This window comes from the organism of the source record quoted next, unplaced genomic scaffold (genome assembly GCF_019419815.1).
Source record: "Pyrus x bretschneideri cultivar Hongxiangsu unplaced genomic scaffold, Pyrus_bretschneideri_v1 Contig33, whole genome shotgun sequence".
Classification (NCBI taxonomy): domain Eukaryota; kingdom Viridiplantae; phylum Streptophyta; class Magnoliopsida; order Rosales; family Rosaceae; genus Pyrus; species Pyrus x bretschneideri.
Genome location: NW_025999646.1, coordinates 307,174 through 333,012, shown reverse-complemented (window position 1 = coordinate 333,012; position 25,839 = coordinate 307,174). Strand labels below are relative to the sequence as shown.

Below are 25,839 nucleotides of genomic sequence, written 5' to 3'. Positions count from 1 at the left end.
TGTTGGTTTGGTTTATGAAATTCCAAGAGATTCTAGCTATAATTCTCCGATCAACATATTTCACCTCCAAAACAAAATTCAATTTCACTTAAAATATTTTGCTTTGTGCATTTTTTTTTGTGTATATTTTTCTTTCATTTGTGTTTAAGTCAACCAAAACGATGGAGATCCCGAGCTAATCATAGATTAGTAGTTAGTTCAATTTAAAATTTTAGATCCAGTTATTGGTTTTGCAAATAATTTAAGAAAACAAAAGCAATTTCATTACCTCGTATTTTAGTTTATTCCAATGTCTTATGTATAGTTGCAATTTTTTTTTTTATTATTGCAAATTGTTAAAAGAATTTGTAGTAGTTTTAAGATCCTATTTATCTAATAACTGCAAATGATACTTATACTTTGCATCAAATAAATGTGACCGCAACATCATGAAAGGAGTTTTTCATTGAAATTAAAAATGAGAGGTAATTATTTGACGAATTAGTTATTAATAATTCACGTCGTCGCGATTTAAAAACATTTAGCACTTGTCTAAGGGAAAGTGATCATATCCAGATCTCTCTCTCCAAAGTCCAAAGATCAAGTGATCCGAGCCTTTGAAATTTGATCCAACGACTAAAAACAGAAAAGTTAATAAAAACTTTTAAAAGCTGTAATAATTTTTCACCGTTGAATCAAATTTCAAAAGTTCGAATCACTTGATCATTCGACTTTTGAGGCAGAGATCCGGAGATGATCTCTTTCCATTTCTAAGTTCATTGATATTGAATCAATTGAACGCATTTCTAGACTTGTTCCTCTTTTGAAATATTAAAAAAAACATAACGGCATGACTGAATTTACACCACTTCCAAACCCTTTGGAACAAAACGGTGGCCCATCGAAATGAACCCATTAGGAGCTCCATTCAATCTTCTAACTCAGTTAGTTAAAAACATTCAACATTCGAAGTCCTGAATTTGATACTCCATAACTTGCATTTTCACTGTTCCAAACTCATTTGTACAAAATGGTGGCCCTTAGAAATTTATCCAAACCGTTCAATCATCTCTCTCTCACTCTAGTGCTCTCTCATGGCGTTGAGATACATGAGGCAGTTTCTGGCTTCGGAGGCATTCGAAAATGCAGGGAGAGAAATAAGCGACGTCATTCCGAGACTGGTAAAGTTCGTATGCTGCCTCCAAGTCACCAACACACACCTCCTCACCGTCGCTCTAGTAACTGTTAACTGATTATTTTTTTGGAACTTTAAATTCAATGAGCCGAGGGAAAAAATGACCAAAACCACGAAATGGGTTGTGATTCCGTGTGTGCAGTGCTATGGTTCCAGCATGATCCTGACCATCGGCCTTGCCGGTGCTTGGCTGAACGACCCGGTTCGACAGAATCAGTGTCGAAGATACTGTCATGGTACGGTCCCCTGAGGTTCCTTGGAAGGCCATCACCAAGAGATTGATAGCAATCTGTTACTTATGTTGTCGACCCTAAGAACAGCGATCGGTCGGAGACTAGTGTGGTATGTTCATATTTTTTACTTACAACTTTGCAATGTTCGTTTTGTTTTGGATTTTTTTGGTTTTCGACATTTTCGTTTTTTTAAGGATTTTGGAGATTATAACGTTGTTGGTGTTGGTAATAAGTTCCTCAGGGACACGTTTGGGTAGAGGGAGACAGCATCTATGACTCGCATGATTCGAGGAGTTTCGGGCCGGTTCCTTTTAGCTTGATTTGAATTATGTACATATACATTGTTTGGATTCGTTTTGGCGCTCAAGTGACTGTCGTTATGTTTTTCAGCGTTAAGATTTTGGAAAAGATAAGTTTACTGGCAGTGGCGTACTTGGAGCTACATAAGATTTGGCGCAAAATCGAGCAAAATGGCATTGTAAGATTCATACAGCCGATCACTTTTCACGTTTTTGGAGCTACATAAGACTTGGCACAAAATCGAGCAAAATGGCATTGTAAAATTCGCTTGAGAATAAGCTCATTTTTGCTGCTTCACGTTTCCAACTTTTTTTCACTAAAAACTATGAAAATAATTTGTTTTGAAGTGTTTACCAAACACCTTTTTGAGCTCAGCTTTTTTTTATACCCACTTTTTATAAAAGCATCTCAGTACCAAACCAGTACTTAATACCCCATGTGTAAACTAGAAAATCTTGTTTTGGAGCTGCTGTTTAAAGGGATGTAGAAGAGAAAGACAGTTTACAGTTAAAGGCCAGCCGGTGGTGATAGTTCACGGACATCTTGAACCGCGTTGGAGTCACTGAATGTCATGGCGCGGACAAACTACGCCTTGCACATCTCTATCAATTTTTAGTTTGTTATGTTGTAGTCCAACTCTAGATTTCTGTTGTCCAATCTGTAAATTCGCCGTCACTTCCACTTTTACGCTACAAATTCAAAGGCGTAATCTTTTTCTTTCAACTTCAATGAAAATTTAATGAGGCACATCAAAATACTTTTGTAGCAAAAAGAATCCCTTAATTAGCATATTGTTGCTATTTACATCCCTAAATTGTCAAAAAACCATCGCAACGGCGACTTCTGGCTGTACACAAATTTCCGGACAAAACTCTGGTCAAGGATGTCACAATTGTTATCTGGCATGTTGTTCACTGATTCCAGCTCACTTCATAACTTTCGAGAGCAAGGACATGCTTCGCACTCAGGAACGTTAGTAAGACTGTTCACTTTCCATTCGGGAGAAGTGTTATATGGGACTTGCTCTTGATATCTGCACCTGAAAACCAAACTTAGTGAGCATAAACCTGAATGACTATCTACGAAGCAAACCGAGATTTCAAACAGGTCTGCTACTGTAAAATCTAGCTACCATGGCGAATTCAGTGTAAAGTCAGACTCAGAATATACTTCCGTAAGAAGTTAAGAACTCCTTTCTTCAAAAGCGAAAAAGAATGCAACCCTAACACTATTCAGTACATTACTGATTAAAGACTGAGATTTGTCTGTAATCTGGTTCATATATGGTTATGCATTGGTAAATAGGACATAAATTGTTGGTTTTTACCCTCGGTTAGCGGTCATTAAACATTAATGAATAGCATGGTTATGGAGAAGAAATCGAACCTGGTTCCGCAAGTTCATTGCAGCTGTCCAGCTTTGAGGATGTTGTAATGTTGTGGAACTGTCACTGACAAAGGTTATTGTTGATGGTTCTTCTCGTATGTTAGCTGTTATTGAGGGTGGTAATTCTCTCACGATCCATAAGACCAAGGCTGAGGGTATTGATGAACCTGAAAAAACAATGTAAACATTATAAACTGAAAGCACTGTCTTATTGTTGATTGGCATTAAATAAAAAGAAACAGGATTCGTTTGAGAGTGAAACAAGAAACGAAATTTAGAATTACCTACCTACAAAGTAATATAAAATCAATAAAAGAGAAGTATAAACATCATTCATACGCTGTTGATGCCAATCGTAAAGCATCTGCAAAACGATATGGCGAATTAGGTAAGCATCTGCAAAAGAGAAAGAAAATTCAAGCTAACAACAATTGAGCACGTACAGGAATATCAGTTAACAGAGCCACGAAAGAACTCGAGGTGAAACATAGTATGGAAACAACAGCTAAACATGCAACCTGTAAAAAAAAAAAATGGAAGCAAGTAGTAAACCATAATAAACATATTATATAACAAAGAAAACAAAGAACAAATGAAATTATATACAACATGAATTTGTAGAAATCAAGAAAACAAAGAACAAAATAAACATATTATATAACATCAACAGATTAAATACCTTCCACATCTCAGAAGAAGCTCTCTCTGATCTAACATTTCTCATCCTTAGGCATAATAGGAGCCCTGAAAATCCAAGACAAAGCAAAATGTCGCCTCAGATTGAAGGATAAGTACGTAGAGGTGTTATTGACACTCCAAAATAGTCATCATGCGCTCCTCCCTTATTAAAAATTTAGGGAGGAGTTGCACTTGCACATAAAGAAATGCAAGAAAGTACAAGAGTGTGAAAGGATAGTTACTCACCATAACATGCTAATGCTCCTCCCAACAATAGTATCACTATTGCAAAGAGATCCACATATACCTGGATAATGAAAAAATTCATTGCACCATGGGTTAAGGACTCGTTAATAAGAAACAAGTACAAAGAAAGCTGCTTATTTGGTCACAACAGTGATAACCTTCTTTAAATCGTCAAAAACTAAGTATAACACTTTAGATACTTTACTACAATAATAATAGTTTGCATCCAAGTTCTAACACAAAGAATTATTTTATGGTCTGAACACAAAACTGAGGCAGCAAAACCTTATTTCTTTTAGCATCTATATATAGGCAAAACTGGAACTACAGCATACCAGTGATAGAAGGTGATTACAAATGAAAAAAGGAATCTAAGAATCAAGAATTAGGCAACGTTTACATACCCGAGCCACCAGTGCAGAATCAATAGGATTTTTTCCCATCCCGATCCAAATTATCATTGCACTTGTTATCATTATAACAAAAACTAGCACCGTCACCTGGTAGACAACTATGAAGTTAATCAACTTTAACAATAATTTGCTCAAAACATGACATAAGAGAAAATATGCAATGCTAAAGAAAAATATGATATCATATTCAAGTAGACAATAGGAAACACTGGACTGGGGCAATACCAAAATTACAATTCTCTGGCGGCTTCCAATATGAACAAATCGCAGAGGAAAACAGTTCCTATAACTATCTCTGTCCAATGAATTCGGTTTACTAAAAGTCTTCTCCACCAAAGCTTCCCGAAAATTCCCTTCATCCTCCTCATCCTCATCATCTGCCTGATGGCACAGGTCAACCCTAAAGGTAAAATAAAACCCCCCAGAGAAATGTCAAATATAGCTCAAGAGAAACAATCTTTTCAATAGGAGTATCAACTTGAGAAAGGAAATATTCAGATAAAGACAGGTCAATGTATCGTCATTCATGTAAAAGTGCATTTCCAGTCTCCATGGCAAATAGAAAACATACTATAATAGAATGGCCTGAAAAGAAAACAGGCCAGGCACAGATCCATCAAAGCCACATGTCTTTTCAAAACCCATAAGCAATGAATACCGAAACCCCTTAACAAAAGTGGTAAAAAAAAAAAAAAAACAAAAGTAATGGGTAATATCATCTACATGCTGAATTGCTGATTCATAATGTACAAGTATATGGGAGCAGTATACGTCTCAATAAATGCTGATTTTTTATATATATACTTCTCAAGGAATGCTGGTTATTCATCTTAACATCCATATTTCCGTTATCCTCATCCTACGGGTGTGTTTTTGCCTAGATGTTAGTATTATACTTTCTACTTGAAAGGTATTCTATGGTCACACAATACCCACAGTGCACTTTTCCATCTCATCCATCATACTCGCTCGTCCCTCAAAGCTAAGATCACTCACTACACTTTTTCGACATTTTCATGAAAGTATTTAAGCGAAGTTTTGGATTATTTAAAATCAAAAAGAAAAAAAAAAGGAAATAGAAAACTTACCAGAAAGATAAAAGTAGAAGAAATGCAGCAAAAAACAGAATTTGGGGCAATGCTGCAAAGCAAAATTTGTACTATTCAGATCCTCTGACCAAGCACAGAAGATAAATATATAGTATGTACTTGGAAGAGAAAGCATACCCATGAGGCTAAAACCACAAGAGTTAGACCAACATTGCCACCCCTTGCAAGCAGCAAAAAGAGTTAATACAAAATAAATTAAGCAACCTGTCATGGACAAGATCAAATAAATTAATTCAGATTAAATGAAGGATGAAAAGAAATATGTTTGTCGAAGTCATAAGTTAATGGAGAAAATCATTAGGTCAGATGGTATCATCAGTTCTGTATCTTGATTATGCGCCAACAGGCTACTTTCGTGAGTCCAAACTCATAAATAACCAACAGGTTGTTGCAAAATCAGTTATATATAGAATCCAGGTAATTCAAAAGCCATGAAAAAGGGCCAAAATATCAAGGTTCTTGATAAGCAACATAATTAAGGCCAAATATTCTTGAACGAGAATATCAGATCTCAGACACAGAATAGAAGGCAATAGTGTATTGGGATCGGGAATAAACAACTCTTACCCAAATTAGAAGAGCCAATCAACAGATGAAAAACCTGCACGAGGCAAAAGTATGTATTAAGACAATGCCAGCATGCTTTAGTGAGCTTCAATATGGAAATTAGTTGTACCATAAATGCATATACATATTCACATGCGCATGATGGAGCAGCTCATGCGTACATGCAGCAACAAATACTAAATTAATAATATATAGCCATCATGCACATGTATGATATACCCATTCATCATTTTCCTCCCCAACTTTCTGTGAGATAATTAAGCATAAGTTATTTGATCTTGTGATAGCTAATTAAAGTTTTTACCAAATTCTTAGGAACCACATCTATTCATGCAATTTATGGGACTCAACCTCGGGGTTGCCGATTCTATGACTAACTAATTAAGCTACAGCACTATTTCTTTAACAGAGTCATACATTCTTCACATTGACTGATCCCCAGGAAGCCATACGATGTCAAAATACTTCACAGCAAAATGTCCAGAACAATAGGTTAATCCAGCCAGCTAACAATTTCTTTTATAATTTAGCTACATCATGCATGCACAGTTGCACACACAAACACACATATAAATATGTGTTGGTAACTTGGTAAGTATGTATGCATATACATGTGCATGTATTTATGTACATATTTGCATGCATATAGGCAAAAACACACAAAAAAACAAGAAGAAACACAAATACAATCTGAATTTCAATAAGGAATAGTAAAGCATGACTCGTCACTTACTTTTTGCCGAGTCCAACCCAGTTGTGAATTCCTCGAGTGAATTCTAATTAACTGAAATAGCAAGTAAAAGAAACTCAGATTTCAAGAAAAGAACTTCATAGACATCAATCATCGGCTTCCCCAGTTTCCAAAGGTTGATGTCACATCCATTTTATTTACATAAACATAAGAATGTATCTTGAGGATAATAAGTTACAGACTTTGAGAATGGGGATTTAGCAGTAATCTTAAAGTCACACCTGAGTCTCATACCCTAGCTATTCTTGAAAGTGAGGACTAGTAAGGCTACATGATGTGATCTTTCAAGTATCCTGAACACAAATTTAAGCTAAAAACAACAAACATTTATAGGTATAATTACTAACAAACCTAAAAGCATTTGCTCAAGTATTGAGCACCATGTAATTCGTATTCATTACACTAGGTGTTAAAACATGATCTCAAACAATTTCACAATCCCATAAGACTTCGTTCATGTATAGTTAATTATATATTTTATTCGTTGAATTTCAAAATAATTCCTTGACACTAGTTTCCCCATAGTAATTGATTCATATATATATATTGCGAGGAAGAGTTATATAACTATGCTCGTGCCTTGGAAAGAACCTAAGAAACAAAAAGGGCCACCTGCCTGCTCTGTAGCATACATTCCTTCTAACAAAAATGGTTACTGGTTGGTCTCAAATCTATCCATTCACAAAATTAACGAAAATTTTGAATGACATTCATTCAGCTCAGAATTATTAAGCTTTCCAACTGTACCGAGTCACTGACACAGTTGAACTATTCATTAAAATGGAAGAGTCCAATTCTTTTAACTTTCTCAGTTAAATGCCAATCCTATAACTTTTAGATGCCATTGGCACTTAAACTAGCATAACACAGTACCCATTCCAAACTCACCATTAACTAAGAAAAAGAGAACCCAATTACCTGTCCAACAAGAAAATCAAATGAGAAGCAAATTCTCAAAATCGAAAATTTCAAATAAAACAAAATGCCCATTTCAAATTATCCAAAAACATTCAACCCCACAAAGTGCAACCAATCCCATTCCTCAAGTAATTTCACACAAAAGAACATTCCTTTGAAGCCCACATTGGCCATCTTCCCCACAATATAATCTAACCAAACAAAACCCAATTGGGAAAATGAAAAAGCACAAAAATTGAACTCAATAACCAATTTAAAATAAATAAGAAGAAGAAGAAGAAGAAGAAAGAAAACCTGATAAAATGCAAGGAATGCTATAATGCCATCAACCAGAGCAAGACCCACATTCACTCCCACCAACACCCTCGGAAAGCAAGACGCTTCTCTCAATCCAAACATCCTCTTCCACACTCTTATCTCTCTCTCCCCCCTCAATAACCCACTTTCTCTCTCTAGATTAATTATAAATTAGAGAGTTGAGCAAAAAAAAGCTTTTGGTCTGGAGACTGAGAAGCGTACGGACCCTTTGTGCCTTTGATGGTACCTTTCATGACAAATCTGCTTGCTTCTGCTGCTGCTTTGATTTCATCTTTTTGCAGTTTTGCCCCCCACAACCCATCATCGCAATCTTCGAATTCCAGAGACCAAAATTCTGGTGGTATTTATTTGGGGGTAAGAATCCTTACACAATCGAGAGTAAATTGGTCATTTGAAAGCACACTCTCTCTTTTGTCTGATTCTCTTGCACTCGGGTGGCTTTGATTCTCCCATGAATGTATCAATATCGACAATATCAACAAACATAATTTCACTCCAACGGGTTTGACTTGGTATTTTAACCAATAACAAGAAGGCTCGAGAAATGCTAACGGAGCTTTCATACGACAGAATTTTGTATTAATTTTTTGTCTTTTTATAATTTAATGTTTATTTATGTATTAATATTATAAAATATTATATTAAAAACATAAATTCTCCAAGGTTTATAAACAATCTTACTTTTAAGAGTCTCTTTTAACAGTTTTCAAAAGATTATTATTCCTTTTTATTCTTTTTAATTTAATTATCTTTTTCAGTTCGTAAAGTTTTGTATAAGTATTGACAAAAAAAAGAAAGTCTTCGTCTTCGGCTTCCATTTTCTTTTTCTTTTAAAATATAGTTTTCTTGAGGATTGATAACACTTTTGTTATTTACTTTATTGTTTTATGTTGGTGTTGGGAAGTTTCCTGAGATTTATTTTTTAACACATATGATGCGACACTATACAAAATCTTTGTCCTAACTTTTAGAGCAGGTCAGATGAAGATTTTGATACTGAGGATCTTCCCATTTGTATAAATTTATGTCGGTAGACTTTGTACTTTAATTGTATGTGTACTTATATGTTTATAAGTTATTCATTCCTTTTTTATCTACCGTTTACGTAAAAATAGTTCGTTAAATACGATCCTTAATGAATGTTGTATTTTTTAAATAGGATTTTTTAGGCGTTAACTATTTTATTTGTTGCATATTTTTATACTCATAAACCATTATTATTATGTGGAGATGTGTTTCTTTAAAATGGGATCAAGAAAAATTATAACTTATTACATTATGGAGTTTATTCAAATACATAACTGATTACATTATGGAGTTTATTCAGAGCATGGTAAGCACTAATTACAAGTTCATAAGTTATTACCGCTCTATCAGCTTAGGGTAATGCTAAGAAGACCATCTATTTAAATTATATTATGTAAATTGAATTATTTTTAAGTAATGATTAACGTACATATTTTCTATTAGTAACACATCACATGATTTACAAATGTAGTCTATAAAGTTGATTTACCTAGCATTACCCGACAAGTTAAGCCACCTAAAATGAGATTAAGAGTCTCAGACCACAGTAGTATTACAAATAGATTCCAACACTGTAATAAGATACTATCGTTTAGGTGCAAAATCAAAATGTCAAAATGTCAAATATTTACCAGCCAAAAGATTGAAACGAAAACGGGAGCACATATTGATCATTTCATGACACCAAATAGCAGACAAGCCCTGTTGTTATGCACATCCAGAAACAAGCAACATTTACTGGTTGAAGACACATATGTGAAGTTTTTTGGGTGGCAAGAGTTCTCTTCTTGTAGTACTAGAAGGATGACAAACGCCATGCATGTGCGTTGAAAGTTAAATTGTACAGAAGAGAGACATCAGACATGTCGAATGATTATGCTGGTTGAAAAAGAAAAATATGAGTACAAAGAAGTGCAAAAGAAGAAATCGTAAGTGTGAAAATCATTACCTGCTAGCTAGTTGAAAATAAAATTCTTATTTTATCCTCTTTATCAAGTGTTATATTGCACTTGGGATGAGGGATTTTATGTATGAGTTTATGTATAGGAGGTGGACAATAAATTTTCTATTATGGTTTCTTTATCGTTCCAATTTTATCGGATGGGACTTTTATTATGTTTTATTTTTCATCAAGTGGTAGAGTCTAACTTTTTTTTATATATTTAGTACACTAAACTAAAGAGTGGGGCAATAAATTGATCATGAAAATTGTCATTCACGATATTTGAAAAGACCTCTTACTTATATGTGAAAAAAATATCATTAGATTATAGTATTAAGTAGCAAATTTATCCTTTCACATTCAGTTAAAGAATAGAAAGCAGTTTATAGACTCTACCAAATAGATAGCAGACCATAGGAATCTCATCATCTCCACAATCATATCGAAGGGACTTTTTTTAGATGCATATCGAAGGGACTTATCAATGATACAAGTTGGAACGTGTTAGTGATCATATTTAACTAATTAGATTAATTATTCTTCAATATTCTTCTTTTCCACTAATAAAGTATTGTATACTGAATAATACAGATTAATATGTTATTCCATTTCCGCCAGAAATGAAAAGGTAATGAGATTTTGTGATCATGCTTATAATTTTGTTTTCTTGCATTTTAACACAAGGTAGGGAATGTGCATAGATCTCCCATTGTGTTTCTTAATTATTTTTACATAATGATATTCTATTTTTTTAAAGGGAGCATCTACTACGTAAAAACAATGAGACTAAGTTGCACGATGAGCAAATCATGTTGAAGTCAACACAAATATTATACATCCTCATCATTCGTGTTATTCAATCTTGAAACTTCTCATTTATAAATGAAGAAAAATATTATTAGACCATAATAGTAGTTCAATCTTTCATTATTTTGAGGTATAATTGATATTTTAATAATTAACCATCCATATATTGAAGATATTGAGAACTCCCATATTTGATTAGATACAGTTTAATTTTTTTATCATTTTATACAATTAAGGTTTTTTTTTTAAGGAATGTTATTTAGTTACAAATTGACTATATTGTTGACCGCTTCGTTAATAGAAACTAGCCTCTCCGAACGCACTAACATGCGTGCGAGAGGCCTTTTTGTATCACGGGCGCTACACACCCCTAAAGGTGTATTGTGTTATTCTTTTTCATTGTAATTGTCAAGATATATTTTAAATGTATTGTGCAAAGAGGAACTTTTTCTTTATCATGGCACGTCCTAAAATGTTGTCAAGTTTTTCGTTTTCACTTTGCGTAAAGTAATGAAAACATTAAGTACTCGTAGCAAAATACGAAACAACTTAAATGTCAAAATTTAAAACCTACATCACAATATGTACATTATTCACAATACCCATAAAGTCTATATGTCACTGTTTCTTTTGAAAAGAAAGTTTACATATTGACATCAATGCTGCAATTTCCACCCATTTGTTCCTGATTGATGCTTCAAATTTTCATTGCCAATCTACAAATGATAGTGATAAAATTAAAAATAAAATAAAAAGAGTTAATTGATAAGTGAGAAATGCATACTAAAAGGTTATCGTTAATAAAATTGTTACCTATTAGTTATGACCATAATTAGCTGGAATGAAGCAAGACTTCTTTGTATATTACATTCCGTGTAAATACACCTTGTTGGCCTACTATAGAGCCATTTTTTACTAACACGGTTGTGGTTGACTTTGAGGACCCCCTCGATAAAGCCACATATAATTGTCCTGATTGATGCTTCAAATTTTCGTTGTGTTAGTTGTTTCTTATTGTAATTGTCAAGATATATTTTTAATGTGTTGTGTAAGGGAGAGACCTTTTCTTTATTATGCACGTTCTAAAAACTTGTTATGAAAAAATACGTAATTCGTGTAATTTGAGGCATAGATGGTAAATTAGTAAAAAGTGGAGAAAGGAAACCGGCTTCACCCACAGAATCACCTGAGAGAAATACCCAATCCTTGTTCATAAAGCTGCAAGATAAGAAAACATAACTATGTGCTAATCTTAGAACCAAATTGTGTGACCCATTGAAAAAAACAAAAAGAATGAAAAGAGTGCAGTGTTCCAACAACTGCATGGAATTAGAGAAGAGCAAACCTGTAATTATCTTCAAATTTATGAGGGGGCAATGGCTTTTGTACCATCTTCAAACTTGTTCATAAACCTGTAATTATCTCCCTGCAAAACTTTTCAGATTCTTCTTTTCAGGTTCTTATTTTGTGTCCTTCTATACATCTCTCATCCAGCAAAATTGCTTCTTTTTGCACGATTAGGACGTTTCTTTTCCTCCTCAACCCACTCTGCACGTTCACGTTTATCTCTCCTTCCGCAAAACGGTTCCCGGTTAGACGCATAGCAGTTTCTGATCCATTCCCCATGTGCCTTCTCCATGTTTTGTTTTGTTCCACTAATTTTACTGTCTTGTCCTCATTTTAAATATTATTTTCGTTTTTACCTTCTGACTTTACGATTTTAACCCTATTTTATTTGTGTATTGCAATTATGGTCCTTCTATATAGGAATGGGTTTGTGTTGTTTTTTTTTTTTTTTTGAAATGAGGGCATTCTTGGTATTTTATAATGCTTCACTAAATTGGGGCTCTCACTTTATATATATAGATGAAAATTCCAACTTTTAATAAAGAAGTTAATTAATAATTTAAAATTATGATTGCACCAACATATACAACGCGCGACAATATTACGATTGCACCAACATATATACATTACCAAACAACACATTAATTTATAATTTAAAATGTCTCAGCATAATAAACATTCAATTTTTTGGTTAGAACAATGCTTAAAGCCTCAACTTACAATATGGTGAATAATGTGAAGATGATGTTATAAGTAATTGTAAACAGAGGTCAATGTGATGGTGTCATGCATGGGCGAGTATACAAACAATACGTCAAATACTCAAAATGAAAACATAACTGAAAATAAGCTAACACGTTAATTAACACTTAAGTAATAATTTAATGATCAACAATGACGTCATACAATTTATAAAATATAATTTAAATTGATGGTCTCTATAACATTACCCATTTGAAAAACATATCTACTCGGTCAACAGCATTGAATGACCAAAGATGCGTTTTTTCATCCTATATAAGCACATGAAATGTAAGGAAAACCAAACCAAGCAAGACTTTTTTTTCGAAGCCTATTAACCAAGAAATACAATCATTTCATCATTTTCCAGATTTCCTTCTTGTCCTTTACCAAAACAAACAAAGGGCCATGGAGGGCAAGCAAACAAGAGGAAGGCAAAAGATTGAGATGAAGAAGATCGAAAATGAAGAGGTTCTTCTCGTTTCTTTCTCGAAACGAAGGTCCGGCGTTTACAAGAAAGCTACCGATATGATAGCACTATCTGGCGGTGAGGTGGGTATTGTGATCTTCTCACCTTCTGGTAAGCCTTTCTCATATGGCCATCCATCTGTCGACTATGTCATCAATCGGTTTATGAACCAAAATCCACCCGAAAACGACGACTACACTCATCAATTCATGGAAGCTCATCGACAGATGAAAATTTCCGAGGCCATGGAACAATACAACGAGCTTCTTGACCCGTTAGAAGCTGTGAAGGAGCGACAGAAGTCGCTCCTAAGAAAAAGCAGGACAAGGAGAAATCAAGAGCACCTGTGGTGGAGTGTACCTATTGAAGAGCTTAGGGTGGATGAGCTGAAACAAATCCATGAATCCATGGCGGAGCTGCACATGACTATCTCCAAACATCTTAAGGAGAGGAGTAGTAGTTCTAATATTTTTGGTGCCTCCTCTTCTGGATCTGTCCAACAAACCAATCCCAACTTTGATGCTGATCCAAGTGGAACTGGTTCTTATGCTTTTCCTTATGGCTACGGCCATTAATTTTGAAAAAAAAAAAAAAAAAAAAAAAAACCACTTTAAAGCTAAGTAGGACACATGAGTTATCTTACTAATGCCCCTTTTATTAATTAGTAATTTCAATTGTTGCGCCCACATGAACTTATATATGTAGATTTACATTTTGTTTAATTATAACTAGGATTTTAATCACAAATGGTCCCTGAAATTGACACATGTCATCAAGATGGTTCTTAAAATTGAAAATCAATCAATGTAGTCCCTAAAAATAGGTGTTGCAAATCAATGTGGTCCTTCCGTCACAATTCTGTTAAAATTTTGTTATATGCTGACATGGCACGTAAATGCAGCCCACAAGATTTAAGGATTTTTATCACAAATGGTCCCTAAAATTGATCTATACAATCAAGATGGTCCCTGAAATTGAAAATCAACTTGTGAGTCAGCTTCAAGGTCTATTTCACCACCCCAATTAATCTCTAGATGTTTGAAAATTAAGAAAGGGCGCATGGATCTACGTAGGCGCCCGCCTAGACCGCCTAGTCCACCCAAACCCGTCTAGGTCACGACTCTCACTTAGATAGAAAATAAATATTTTTCATTTTTTTAATTTTAATTTTATATTAAATTGAAAGTGTCTTGTTGAATATTTAGATGAAGTTACATTATATGCTTGTTCTCATATTTTCATTATATCTAATACTTTATAATCTATATTTCATTGTATTTGACAATTTATGTTTCCAAAAACAATTATGTATTTTTTAAGTATAAGCAGACATTTATTTATTACGATATAATAAATTTGCTTAAATCCGCATAGGCTCCGCCTAAGTGCTAGGCCCCAATCTGCTACCCGACTAGCACCTAGCGTCTTTTAGAACCTTACTATATCATTATATAAGAATAACATTAAAAGATTAAACATGATGTTCATTTTAAAAAATAAAATAAAACTCCTGCCAGAAACTATAGTACATTCAAGGAAATATCATTTAAGGAAAAAACTTCGTTGGCAATTAAAGAATGGTAAGTTAATATGCAACTGCTGGTAACCATATTCATTGGAATTTCCACTCGCCAGTTTAGAGGGCCATGCATTATCACATTTTCCTTGGACCTAACAAATTTATTACCTTTTTGATGATTTTTACACTCTTTTTAACTTTTTGTGATTTTTTTTTTTTTAAATTTTGCTATTGAATAAGATAAATAAAACGGAAACAACAAACATGACTTAACAAAAATGTGTGAGAAGTAAAAAAAAGTATATGTTTATCGTTTCCCTAATTGAAAGAATTCACATTAACTTCGTACATTTTTTAATTTTTGGCTCTTGGATTAGATAAATAAAACAAAAACAACAAACATGACTTAACAAAAATGTGTGAGAAGTAGAAAAAGTATATGTTTATCGTTTCCCTAATTGAAAGAATTCACCTCTCATTTTGTTTCGAGTGAAACTTTGAACAACCCCCACCACCCAAAGTGGGGGGTGATGCTCAACCCCTCATATTGATTGTGATTAGATTAGTTTGTTTTAGTTGAGACAAGAATATCAAAATTTAAATTAATCTAATGACAATAAAATGGGGTAAGCATCACCCTCACTTTAGAGGATAGAGAAAAATGCTATTTTCTTTTAGGTTATAACCTATTGCCATTTTTATAGGAAAACTCAAACAATTACATTATGTTTGGGTGAAGAAATTTAAGATTACTAAGGAATTTAAAAATGACGGAAATTGAAATGACGAGATTTCATTTTCTAGAATTTGTAAATTTTCTTGTTTGGTTAACCCAAAAGAACAATGAAATTGAATACGGAATTTGTTATTTTTAAACTCTCAATTATAGAAATTGAGAAATGACACCTATTTACAAGGAATTTGAACTTGGGATTTGGAGGTCCCAAATTCCAAGTTTTTTTTTCATGCGGAAATTCTAAATTTCTATATTTATGAATCCAAACAAGAGAATTAGTGCCTGTCAATTTATAAATTCTGACTTTTACCAAAATTCCATATTTATTTCCCTCATCCAAACATAGTGTTAGATAACTACAAAAAGAGAGACAAAATTTGTAGACAAATTTTTGTAAACTAAATGATATGAAAATTGATGATTGAATTATTAATTAAGCGTTGATAGAGACGTGCTTATTTTTATTAGTGACACACCATTTAGTTTACCATTTTTTTATAACAAATTTAACTTCTTAAGCGTTACCCAATTTGTAATCCAAATTTTCTTTTGCTCATTCAATTTTAAAATCTGGGGTGCAAAATTTGAATTCAATGATGGCAATCTCAAAGTGGCCAACTTTAATGCAATATGGAAATTTTCAATAACAAAAAGGAAAGATAATTAAAAGCTGTGTATATCAGCAATTTTCTAATAGAATTAAGGGCTAAAAACCAATATTAGAAACATTGAACCTTTACTTGGGGTCCTTATATCTCTAGCCCTATATAAACTCCTTCACTTCCACCAACTTCTCCATAAATTTTCCAATCAGAACTCCCCCATTTAGCCATGGGGAGGAGAAAAATTGAGATGAAAGTGGTGGAGGATAGCAGCTCTAGGCAGGTGACTTTCTCCAAGCGCAGGACTGGCCTGTTCAAGAAAGCAAACGAACTCGCCACCCTGTGCGGCGCTGAGATTGCCGTCCTTGTTTTCTCTCCGGGAGGGAAGCCCTTCTCGTTCGGGCACCCGAATGTGGAGTCTATCGCAGATAGGTTTCTAAATCAGGAGTGCCCTAAATCAAAATTTAGGGTTTCAAAGAATGATGAAAAAGCAGGGAGGCTTAACCAGCAACTGGAGGACATGGAAAGCCAGTTGGAGGCTGAGAAGAAAAGGGGAATTGTGCTTGACAAGGCTGTACTGAAAGCAATGGGTTTGCCTCTCAAAAGCAAACCGCCGAGCTTTCGTGAGCTTAGCCGGGCAGATCTTCGAAAAATGAAGGCGTCGCTGGAGGCGCTGCGCGAGAACGTGAAAGAAAAAGCCAGTGAGGTGGAGGCATCGTCTTCGCTGCTCCTCCTGGCAAATGGCAGGAGAGACTGATGTGACTGTTGCTAAAAGTGACTGAGACCTTAATTAGGTAATTTATAGGGAATGAATGTCTTTCTGCGCTTGTGATGTTGGTGTTTGGTAATTTTCCTTGTAATGAGAATCCTCCCCGATCTTCTTTCTGAGGATCTTAGGGATCTTCAAATCGTGTTCGTTCATCGTTCATCGTACATCATGCGGTCATAAATCATTTTAAATATTTTTATTTAAAATTAAACATGAACAGTATCTGACAAAAAACTGACCGCACGATATACAACGAATGGACACGATTTGAGGATCAGGAGAGGATCTCATTCTTTTGCTTGTACCTGAGATGGAATTTCCTAATATGTGAAATGTGTTGAAGGATAAACATATGTGGTTGCTTCATTTTTATTTTTAATTTTTTTTGGTAGAAATGTTTTGTGTGCTTCTATTGTAGAGTTGTGCCACAATCAATTGATCTCGTGTCCGTAAATGACTAACCGTAACATTATTTTTTTAAATTATTCTTTGCAATTGTAAATACACACACTACATGCATAAAGCCACAAATACCTGTTGTGTACATAATAAGCAGATACAAATCTAGGAAAAAAGGGTAATGCTACGAAGACAAAAAAAATTTAAACCAAATTGCAAACTAAATAATGTGGCACCAATAAGAAATAAGCACGTTAATCGATACTTAATTAATAATTCAATCATCTACAACCACATCATTTGGTTTACAAATTTTGGTTTATAAATTTTAATCTTCATAACATTACCTAAGAAAAAATGTGTACATGTGTCGATGGAGGAAGAATTATTTATAGTAGTGCATATATCCGTATGCCTATAAGACTCATTACTTCTTTTTTTTTTTTTTTTTTTGAACAAACAATATTTTCTACATTAAGGGGAGAGTGTGGACTTAATCTCACAATGGGCTAGCAATATGTGATTCAAATTCATGTACAATTAAATAGGAATATCACTAAAACGTAATATTATAAGGCTCATAAACCCCGTTGTACGTAATTTTAATTGATGGCATTAAATGCTATTTTAGTAATGGATTTTTGGACATATACGTTTATGGGTGATATTAGAGAGATCATTTTCTAGATTATATTTATAGACAATGATGTGGTGGTTGATGGTTGAGTTCATTTTTTTAAATCATTAAAAATGAAATTCAACCATCAATTACTACATCATTTGATTTACAAAATATGGTCTAAAAAATTATCTCCATGACATTTTCCTATATTTATATAGAGCTCATTTGAATGTGCTTTTAAAATAATTGAAAGTGATTTTGATGAAAATATTTTTTGGAAACAATCTTTAGTAAAAATGTTAATAAATCCTGAAAAAAGCACTTAAAGTGCTTCCTGAAAGAATCACATAACTAGTGCTTCTTGTAGAAAGCACTTAAAGTGCTTTTGGAACCCAAAAATATTTTCTCTAAAAGCGCTTTCAGTCATTTTGAAAGCACATCCAAATGAGCCCATAAGTAATACTAGTTAGACCAACTTTTTAAACCAAATTTGCTAATAATGTGATGTGTCACTAATAAAAAATAAGTACATTATATAATACAAATACTTAATATCCTTGTAATCCATCCAAAAGAAGAGAGATACTTTTGTATGCTCCACTTCGTAATGTATTTTAATTATCTGAACTGTTTGGTTTTTAAGTCTTTCGCATATAATCGTTACAAAAAAATTATTATAATTTTTTGCTGTTAGTTTGAAGGCTAAACCTCACATTAAGATATCTAAATTGAAACACCATATAAACCTAACTTTGTGAAAACACAAATGCCAAAATTCATATGTGCGGGTGTAACATACGTGAAATTTGGTGTTTCTAAAAAAATCCAAGTCTCCCACCTTCTTCTTTTCGCTCTCAATACCCAATTAATCCTTTTGTTTCCACACCCCAAATTTCTTCATTTCTACAAAATTCATAATTGGTCAATTCGTTATCCTCTTCCTCCTCATCATTAGAACAACAAAAAAAATTATGAAACTGGTAGTTTGATTAATAGCGTCGTTTTTTCTTAGAAAATGATTAGTGTCGTCTTGGGAGGCATATCTCCCATAACCCCTAACCTCACAACTAAATCGACATGCTCTTACTTGTTAGTTAACCCATCGCATCCAAATTAAGACATTTATTCATTTCATTTACTTCCTTATAGTTGTGATCAGTGTGTTACTCGTTGAATGAGTTCCAAGGACTCAAACTCAAGTATTACGATATAGTGGTATATTTCTTTATATGTAATTTGAAATTCTTAAATTCAACTCTTCTGGATGGTGAGTTCAATATCAAATTATGCTTTATCCAAATAATTGTGTCTCAGCTCAAAAACCCTCGCCCAATATCACTGTATAGAAAAAAGTACTAATTAAGATGTTCCTTACAAAATTTTACTTCAATCATGATCTCTAGTTTAAAAGCATTACAAGGAGCATGGTTGAAGTCAATTTTTTTTTCTAACATCTTCTAAATTTTAAATTAACCATATATGCGCCCAAATATCACAATAAGAATTTCATTTTACTTTTTGATATTACAATATATTTAAACTAAGAGGTGTGAGAATAAATTAATATCGAACTCGTTATTTACGAAATTCAAACTTAAGACCGACCTCTCAATTACAAGTGAAAAGAATATCACTAGAAAATAATACTAATTGGTGAATCACTTTTTTTTTTTTAATTTTTTTTTTTTTATGATACAACGATCTATGTATTCATCTATTTGCATTCAAGTTTCAATCTTTTTATCTATAGATCCGCGTAAGTAGAATATCAAGAAACAAAAGACTTTATGTACATAGAACAACATTATATAAGTCATCCATATAATGGTGGAAAAACATATATTGAACAATAAAAAGATACTAGTAGCTTTTGTGCCTTGAAAAGCAAGTATACAGAATGAATTGTAAATCAAAATGATCAAATTCAATAAACTCTTAGTTAATAACTTAATATAGAAAAGCACATGGCCTGGACGATGATTTGGTGTTTTAGGCACTGCAGGAAGACCAAAACCAAAGCCGGCAAAGGCAAATGAAATGTATATGTGGAGCTACCTACATTGTGGAAACTAGAACGAATAATTCAAAATATAAAGTGAACTGCAGGCGTGCGCATGCTTGAACTTTTTTTGTTCTTTGAAACTGTCGGCAAAACAGAGCGAGCAACTCGTATAACAGGTGTATGCATGCATGACCTCCATTTTTTATACGGACTTTGGACCAAACTGGTCATTTGCTTAAATTAGAGCATCTGAATAATATATATAAACTAATAACTGCTTGCTAGTCACTGTGTTGCTGATCTCCTCGACTAGCTAGGCGAGAGAACAAAAAATAGGCAGCTTGTATTATAAAACGTACTGCTGGCTATTGAATTAATTTAAGACAAATCACGAATTTAAATATTTTAATTTTAACCTGAAAGATATCTTTGTGTTTGGAATTAATTTATGAAACATCAATGGAATCATGCTATCGATTCGGTTAAAAAATAAAAAACTAAAGCGAAATGAGAATCAAATCACACGCCAAAAAAACCTAGAAAGCTTAATGTCAGTTTAGACTGAAGCTCAAGATTTTCGAAAGCTTCTTGCATCAAGTTAAAAAATCATTGAAGAAAGGAATTTTAGGTACCATGGTTGTGAAGTTCCCTTGCCCTTTCACTTTCGGTGAGATCCCAAGAGAATGATATGAACTAGATAGCTACTACATGCATGTGTCGCCCAAGTAATTCATTTCCCAATTACTTTAGAACGAACGGAATGGAGTTGCATGCATGTAATTGTCAACTGTGTACGTACAACATTCTATCTGCTTCTCTCTTGTTTTGCTATAAAATATCGCCATCAAAAGTTTTTGAATTAAATTAATTGACAGAAATTATTCTTCAATTGCATTTTCTCTTTTGACAAATGATATAAATTTACCTAAATTATGTAAAGGAAAATTCGAACATGGATGCAGAAAGTAGAACACAAATTTCTAGGCACTTTACTAAACTCAAAATTTGCCAATTTTTATTTATGCGCTCGAATTTTCCGTCCCCAATCATGTTTGTTTCATCTCTGTCAACACGGTCCTTACTTATCTATCGTCTGTTTCTTTTTCTTCATTCACGAAATCATCAAAATAGTAATGTGAGAAAAAATTGTGATGCTCTAGCAATTTTTAGAAAGAGGGAAAGACTTATATGACACATGTACGATACTGCTATGATGATGTTGTGTGTCAATGAAATAAATACATGTGTAAATTTATGTTTATATGTCTTCATTTTGTCGGCATAATGTTACGTAGCAATGTATTCGTGTCATATAAGTTGTTTTCAGTTAATAAATCTGAGAAATAGAAGTTATCATTTTTTTTTGGTTAGTATTGTTCATATTTTACAATTTTATTAAAGAAAAAAGGGGAATAAGACACCAAGAAACAGCTTATGATATGAGTCTATATATAATTCCATGGAGTGGAACGAAGGAAAGATGATTCCTGGGATTGGTCTGATTGTATAATTTTCTTCTAGAGGCGCTCATACAACCCATTGACTCCATCTAAACGCGGAGCGGTTTGGTCCCCACAAAATTCCCAAAACACCCTTAACCCGCCGCCAAAATCCCCTCAATCTACCTACATTCTAGCGTACTTGCCTCCTAAGAAACCGAATCTTTCCCCACCCCAGATAAAACCACCACATCCCCCAATCCCATAAACCAAACGGGCTGAAATCTAGAGAGAGAGAGAGAGAGAGAGAGAGAGGGAGAGAGATGGGAAAACTAGAGAGAGAAAGTGAGCAGAAGATGGTGGGTGGGGGAAAGAAGAGGTGGTTGTTCTTTAAGAGGATGAAGAAAGAGTCGTGGAGTTTGAGGTGGAAGTATTTGGGGTCTGCCTTTAAGTTCCGGCCGCTGAATCTGCAGCTTTCTTTTTACGATGATGTGGTTTTCAAGATCGTGGCGGTGTTCGAGGCGGTGGTTTTGCTGCTCAGCCTCTGTTTCTTCTACTTGTTTTGCGGATGCCATTTTTGAGAGGCTTTTGGTGTCTCTGTTTTCGTCTTCCGACTCTCTTTTTACGTACTTGGTTTTCTACTGCTTCAAGAAGGGTATAATTGACAGATCAAGTTGCTGGCTAAATGGGTTTCCAGGATTGGAAATTGAGAAGGAGAGTTTATGTTATTTACTTAGCATATTGGTTCTGTCATGTTGCTAATTAGTATGCTTATTATGTTGGTTATGTAGAGAGTTAATCATCAGTTAACTTCTTTTTTCTTCACAAATTCTGAATTTTCTGCAATTTAATTCAGCAAATTACTTTGGATTGTACAAATCTAATGGCATTGCCTCTATTAATGGAAAAATTCTAGACTGCAGATGGCCGCCATCTCATCCATCCATGCATATTCTCATTATTGGTTGTTATTATTGGCATGGGATGTCACTCAAGTAACATTGTTGCATGTTAGAAATTTCCTTATATTATAGAGGGAAGATTAAACACAAGATTTCGAGTGTAAGATTAAACACCTGTCGACTCCTTGAGCTACAAGCCACTTGCCTCCTTCTAGTTTGGAAAGCAAGGAATCTACCAAAGGCAAATTAGAATCCCCCTACCCATACTATCATTGCGTCGCATGCACGTTTTAAATTTTGGATAACTGTATGATCTCGATCCTTTTCTTCTGTTCAATCTTTCACATTGAAGAAGACATGTCCTACAAGACAAATAATCCTTCGGCTCCAATGATCTTTCCTACTTATATTTCCTATATGAGCTTTGTAGGCCGTCCCCCTTCTTTTATACAACCATGACTATAGAGAATTAGAGACGAATGAGTAAGTGATATATATATATATATATATGGATATGGTGGTGCCGTGGAGGTTGCTTTCGGTCCGACTCTAGAATTAGCTGAGTACATCATATGCATGAGATGACTTATCTCTGGTGTGAGTGTTCCAAGAGTGGATAGAAGTCTTGGAGAGATTTTTCAGTAAGACATGAACATGGGATGATACGCTACATGTCATTATACAACTTGAGAGACAATTGAAAAAAACATCTCTCCAGATTATATAATGACATGTGACATACCCGGCCCGTGTTCCAATCAGACTGAAAAATTTCTCGAATTCTAGGGTTATCTTCATTAGTTTGGGAGGGCTTAAGTTTGCGTTTACAACTCTTGAGTTTACTTGTACGGTTACTTTATCTAGTTATATTTGCAGGTGATTGGTCCGAAATGTTTCAAAAGAAGAAATCAGACTTGAAAGAAAAGATTTTTAGAAATTATCTTCAATAGTACGTAGCACTGAGATATCTATAATGGTTGGGAAAATCAAATCTAACAACCAAAGTCGTAGCACTTAGTGTTTCATAGCATTGAAGTCGGACCCAAGTCTTTGTTCATTAGTAGTACCTTTTTGCAAATACAATCCCTAAAATAAGTATAACAAATTACATATCGTAGTATTTATGTTGAGGTGGCAGCCAAATTATCTTCTTCTGAAACATTTTAGCTGCCACTGCCAAAGCTCTCTTATCTCTCTCCCTCCAACTCCTAACCCTGAAAACCTACTGCCGGAGTAGAGATGCAGGCCTCAGTCTGCCTACAAACCTCACCGTTCTCTCTCTCCAGTTTGAGACCTACGCACAACCCTCTTCTGGGTAACTCTCTGCCTTCAAGGTCATGTTGGCTCTGAAAAAAAAAAAAGCCACTTTAAGCACGAAAGCACTCCTATGAGCAACCAAGGAATCAGTCCTCAGGGATTTTCATGAACGCAGAGCTCTCAAGGTAAAGCGAATCCCAATTCCCATAAACTGAACTGCGACGTTTTCATTTTGTTTTTCTTTGTTTGGTTGCTGAGAAATTTTGGAGAAGCAAAAGAGAAACTAATCATTGCTTCAGTTACTTTGTTCATGCCTTGATATCCAAGAATTCTGATGTAGATTGTGTTTTTACAGATTATTTCAGCTTTGCAGAATTTCAACGAAGAAAACGTTGCATCAGTCGTTATGGCTGCGGAGCAGGTTTGTTTCGTACTTGCTTATAGATGAAGTTATGAACTAATGATGGACTTTCAACAACAAAAAAAGATATGTTTTTTAACCAAGCGATCGAGATATGTTAGACCTGTCAGCACATTGCTTTCGAAATTGCAAATCATCCTCTCTTACATGCTTTTCCGGTGTCAAATTTCATCGATTTCCAAGCTAATGTTGGATTTCTTATGTTATAATATCATGTGCCATTGCATCTGTAGGAAGGAGCAACTCTTGTGGACATAGCTTGTGATCCGGAGTTAGTGAAGCTTGCTATCGGTTTAACTTTTCTTCCGGTATATTCATTCACTTTGTAAGCGTATTGTGATCATCATTTTTCACCGCAGTTTTCATGTATCAAAGATTTTTAATTGATTAAGGATCTTTCCATTCTGCAGGTTTGTGTTTCTTCTGTGGATCCAGCAGCATTTCCAGCTGTAGTTGAAGCAGGAGCGCTGATGGCTCGTGCGCAAACTAATCCCTTTCATACTTTCAGGCCAAGAATTCGATTGTCTGACCTGGTTCCCTTCAAGTATCGCAAATGTGCTTACTGGATTGTGTTCGCAATATGAATTTGATGACTCTTGCAGGTTGAGATTGGAAACTACGGCTCCTTTTATGAGATGGGTGTGATTTTCACTCCAGAGCAGGTACATCATTAGGGCTGAGTTTCTTGCAAATTACGAAAAAAATTACTGAGCACGAATACTAATCGGATTCTCTTCTTGTTCTGTTGAATTCCCTTGCAGATATTGAACTTAACAAAGGAGACCAAGAGGATTCTTCCATCTGTGACCTTATCAGTCACGGTACCTCATACGCTAAGCCTCCCAGATGAGGTCAGAAGAAACAATTAAGTGAATGCCGATGCATGTTGACATGATTTCGGTTTAACCAAGCAATTGGAATTAATGACAGATCAAGCTTGCAGAGATGCTGGAGCAGGAAGGTGTAGACATCATTCAAACCGAGAGAGGGAAGTGTAACAGTCCTTCGAAATCCAGGGTTCTTGGTTTGGTCGAGAAGGTAACACAAGCTAACCTATACATATACCATTTTATTTTACGAGTTATTCAATCCAATCCAATTCCAGGACCCAAACGAGTCCCAAGTAGGCAAACGAGAAAATTAAACAAGAACTCGGAATTGAATTCTGGCCTAAATCGTATTTTAGGCAACACCAACATTAGCAGCAGCATATTCGATATCCCGAGCTGTCAAGATTCCGGTCATGTGTTCATCCGGACTGAGTGCAGTTACAGCTCCAATGGCAATAGCAGCAGGAGCTGCTGGTGTGGTATCTATAAACCATGAACCTGCTTCAATAACATGCATATTTCGCTAAAGCTTTTGTTTATTGAAAATACCCCTGAAACTCAACGCGAATCTCACTTAACCCTCCAAAACTGAATTTGCGATACTTTGTCCCTGATAAGCGCAGTTCTGGTGTCACGTCACCCTCACCGTCCAAATCCGTCAAAACTGAAGCACGTTGTTCTGCTATTTTTGTGTGGTTAACTTGCTGATTTTTCGTCATTTTCAGACACGGCGTGGACTCAGCAGTGAACTATATTTTGTGGGATTTGTCAACTGGGAACCAATAACGAAATGGTTATCAAACGGCTCCTAAGAGAAGCGGTTTTCTTTTAGATTTCTGGATTTTGATTCCTTGGCAACATAAACTGAACTTCACAGAACAAGAACAATTTGGACCCGAGCATCGGGTGCAAGAA

General features: G+C 34.6%; 3 protein-coding genes and 1 pseudogene across 5 annotated transcripts; 3 read left to right on the top strand and 1 right to left on the bottom strand.

The window, feature by feature from the left end:
• Nucleotides 1-2,462: 2,462 nt before the first annotated feature.
• LOC103951259 (tobamovirus multiplication protein 1) lies at nucleotides 2,463-8,646 on the bottom strand. 3 transcript variants are annotated; one of them, XM_048590953.1, is made up of 14 exons: nucleotides 8,070-8,643; nucleotides 7,746-7,775; nucleotides 6,840-6,890; nucleotides 6,107-6,140; nucleotides 5,657-5,743; nucleotides 5,519-5,570; nucleotides 4,656-4,830; nucleotides 4,422-4,517; nucleotides 4,018-4,078; nucleotides 3,773-3,837; nucleotides 3,537-3,611; nucleotides 3,382-3,457; nucleotides 3,094-3,260; nucleotides 2,463-2,746 (listed from the first exon to the last, which is right to left on the bottom strand). In XM_048590953.1, exons 2-14 carry the CDS (start codon nucleotides 7,746-7,748, stop codon nucleotides 2,717-2,719), a joined length of 972 nt encoding a protein of 323 aa, XP_048446910.1. In that variant the 5' UTR covers nucleotides 7,749-7,775; nucleotides 8,070-8,643; the 3' UTR covers nucleotides 2,463-2,716. The 3 variants fall into 3 exon arrangements, with proteins under 3 accessions (XP_048446910.1, XP_009360867.2, XP_009360866.2); XM_009362592.3 differs by lacking the exon at nucleotides 7,746-7,775 and having other exon boundaries at nucleotides 2,463-2,740; nucleotides 8,070-8,646; XM_009362591.3 differs by lacking the exon at nucleotides 7,746-7,775 and having other exon boundaries at nucleotides 8,070-8,644.
• Nucleotides 8,647-13,365: 4,719 nt separating this feature from the next.
• LOC103951339 (agamous-like MADS-box protein AGL62) lies at nucleotides 13,366-14,001 on the top strand. The gene has a single exon (XM_009362690.2). It carries the CDS (start codon nucleotides 13,366-13,368, stop codon nucleotides 13,999-14,001), a length of 636 nt encoding a protein of 211 aa, XP_009360965.2.
• Nucleotides 14,002-16,512: 2,511 nt separating this feature from the next.
• LOC103951340 (agamous-like MADS-box protein AGL29) lies at nucleotides 16,513-17,248 on the top strand. Its single transcript, XM_009362691.3, has one exon. It carries the CDS (start codon nucleotides 16,513-16,515, stop codon nucleotides 17,038-17,040), a length of 528 nt encoding a protein of 175 aa, XP_009360966.1. The 3' UTR covers nucleotides 17,041-17,248.
• A 6,407-nt stretch (nucleotides 17,249-23,655) lies between these two features.
• LOC103951341 lies at nucleotides 23,656-25,736 on the top strand (annotated as a pseudogene).
• Nucleotides 25,737-25,839: the final 103 nt, after the last annotated feature.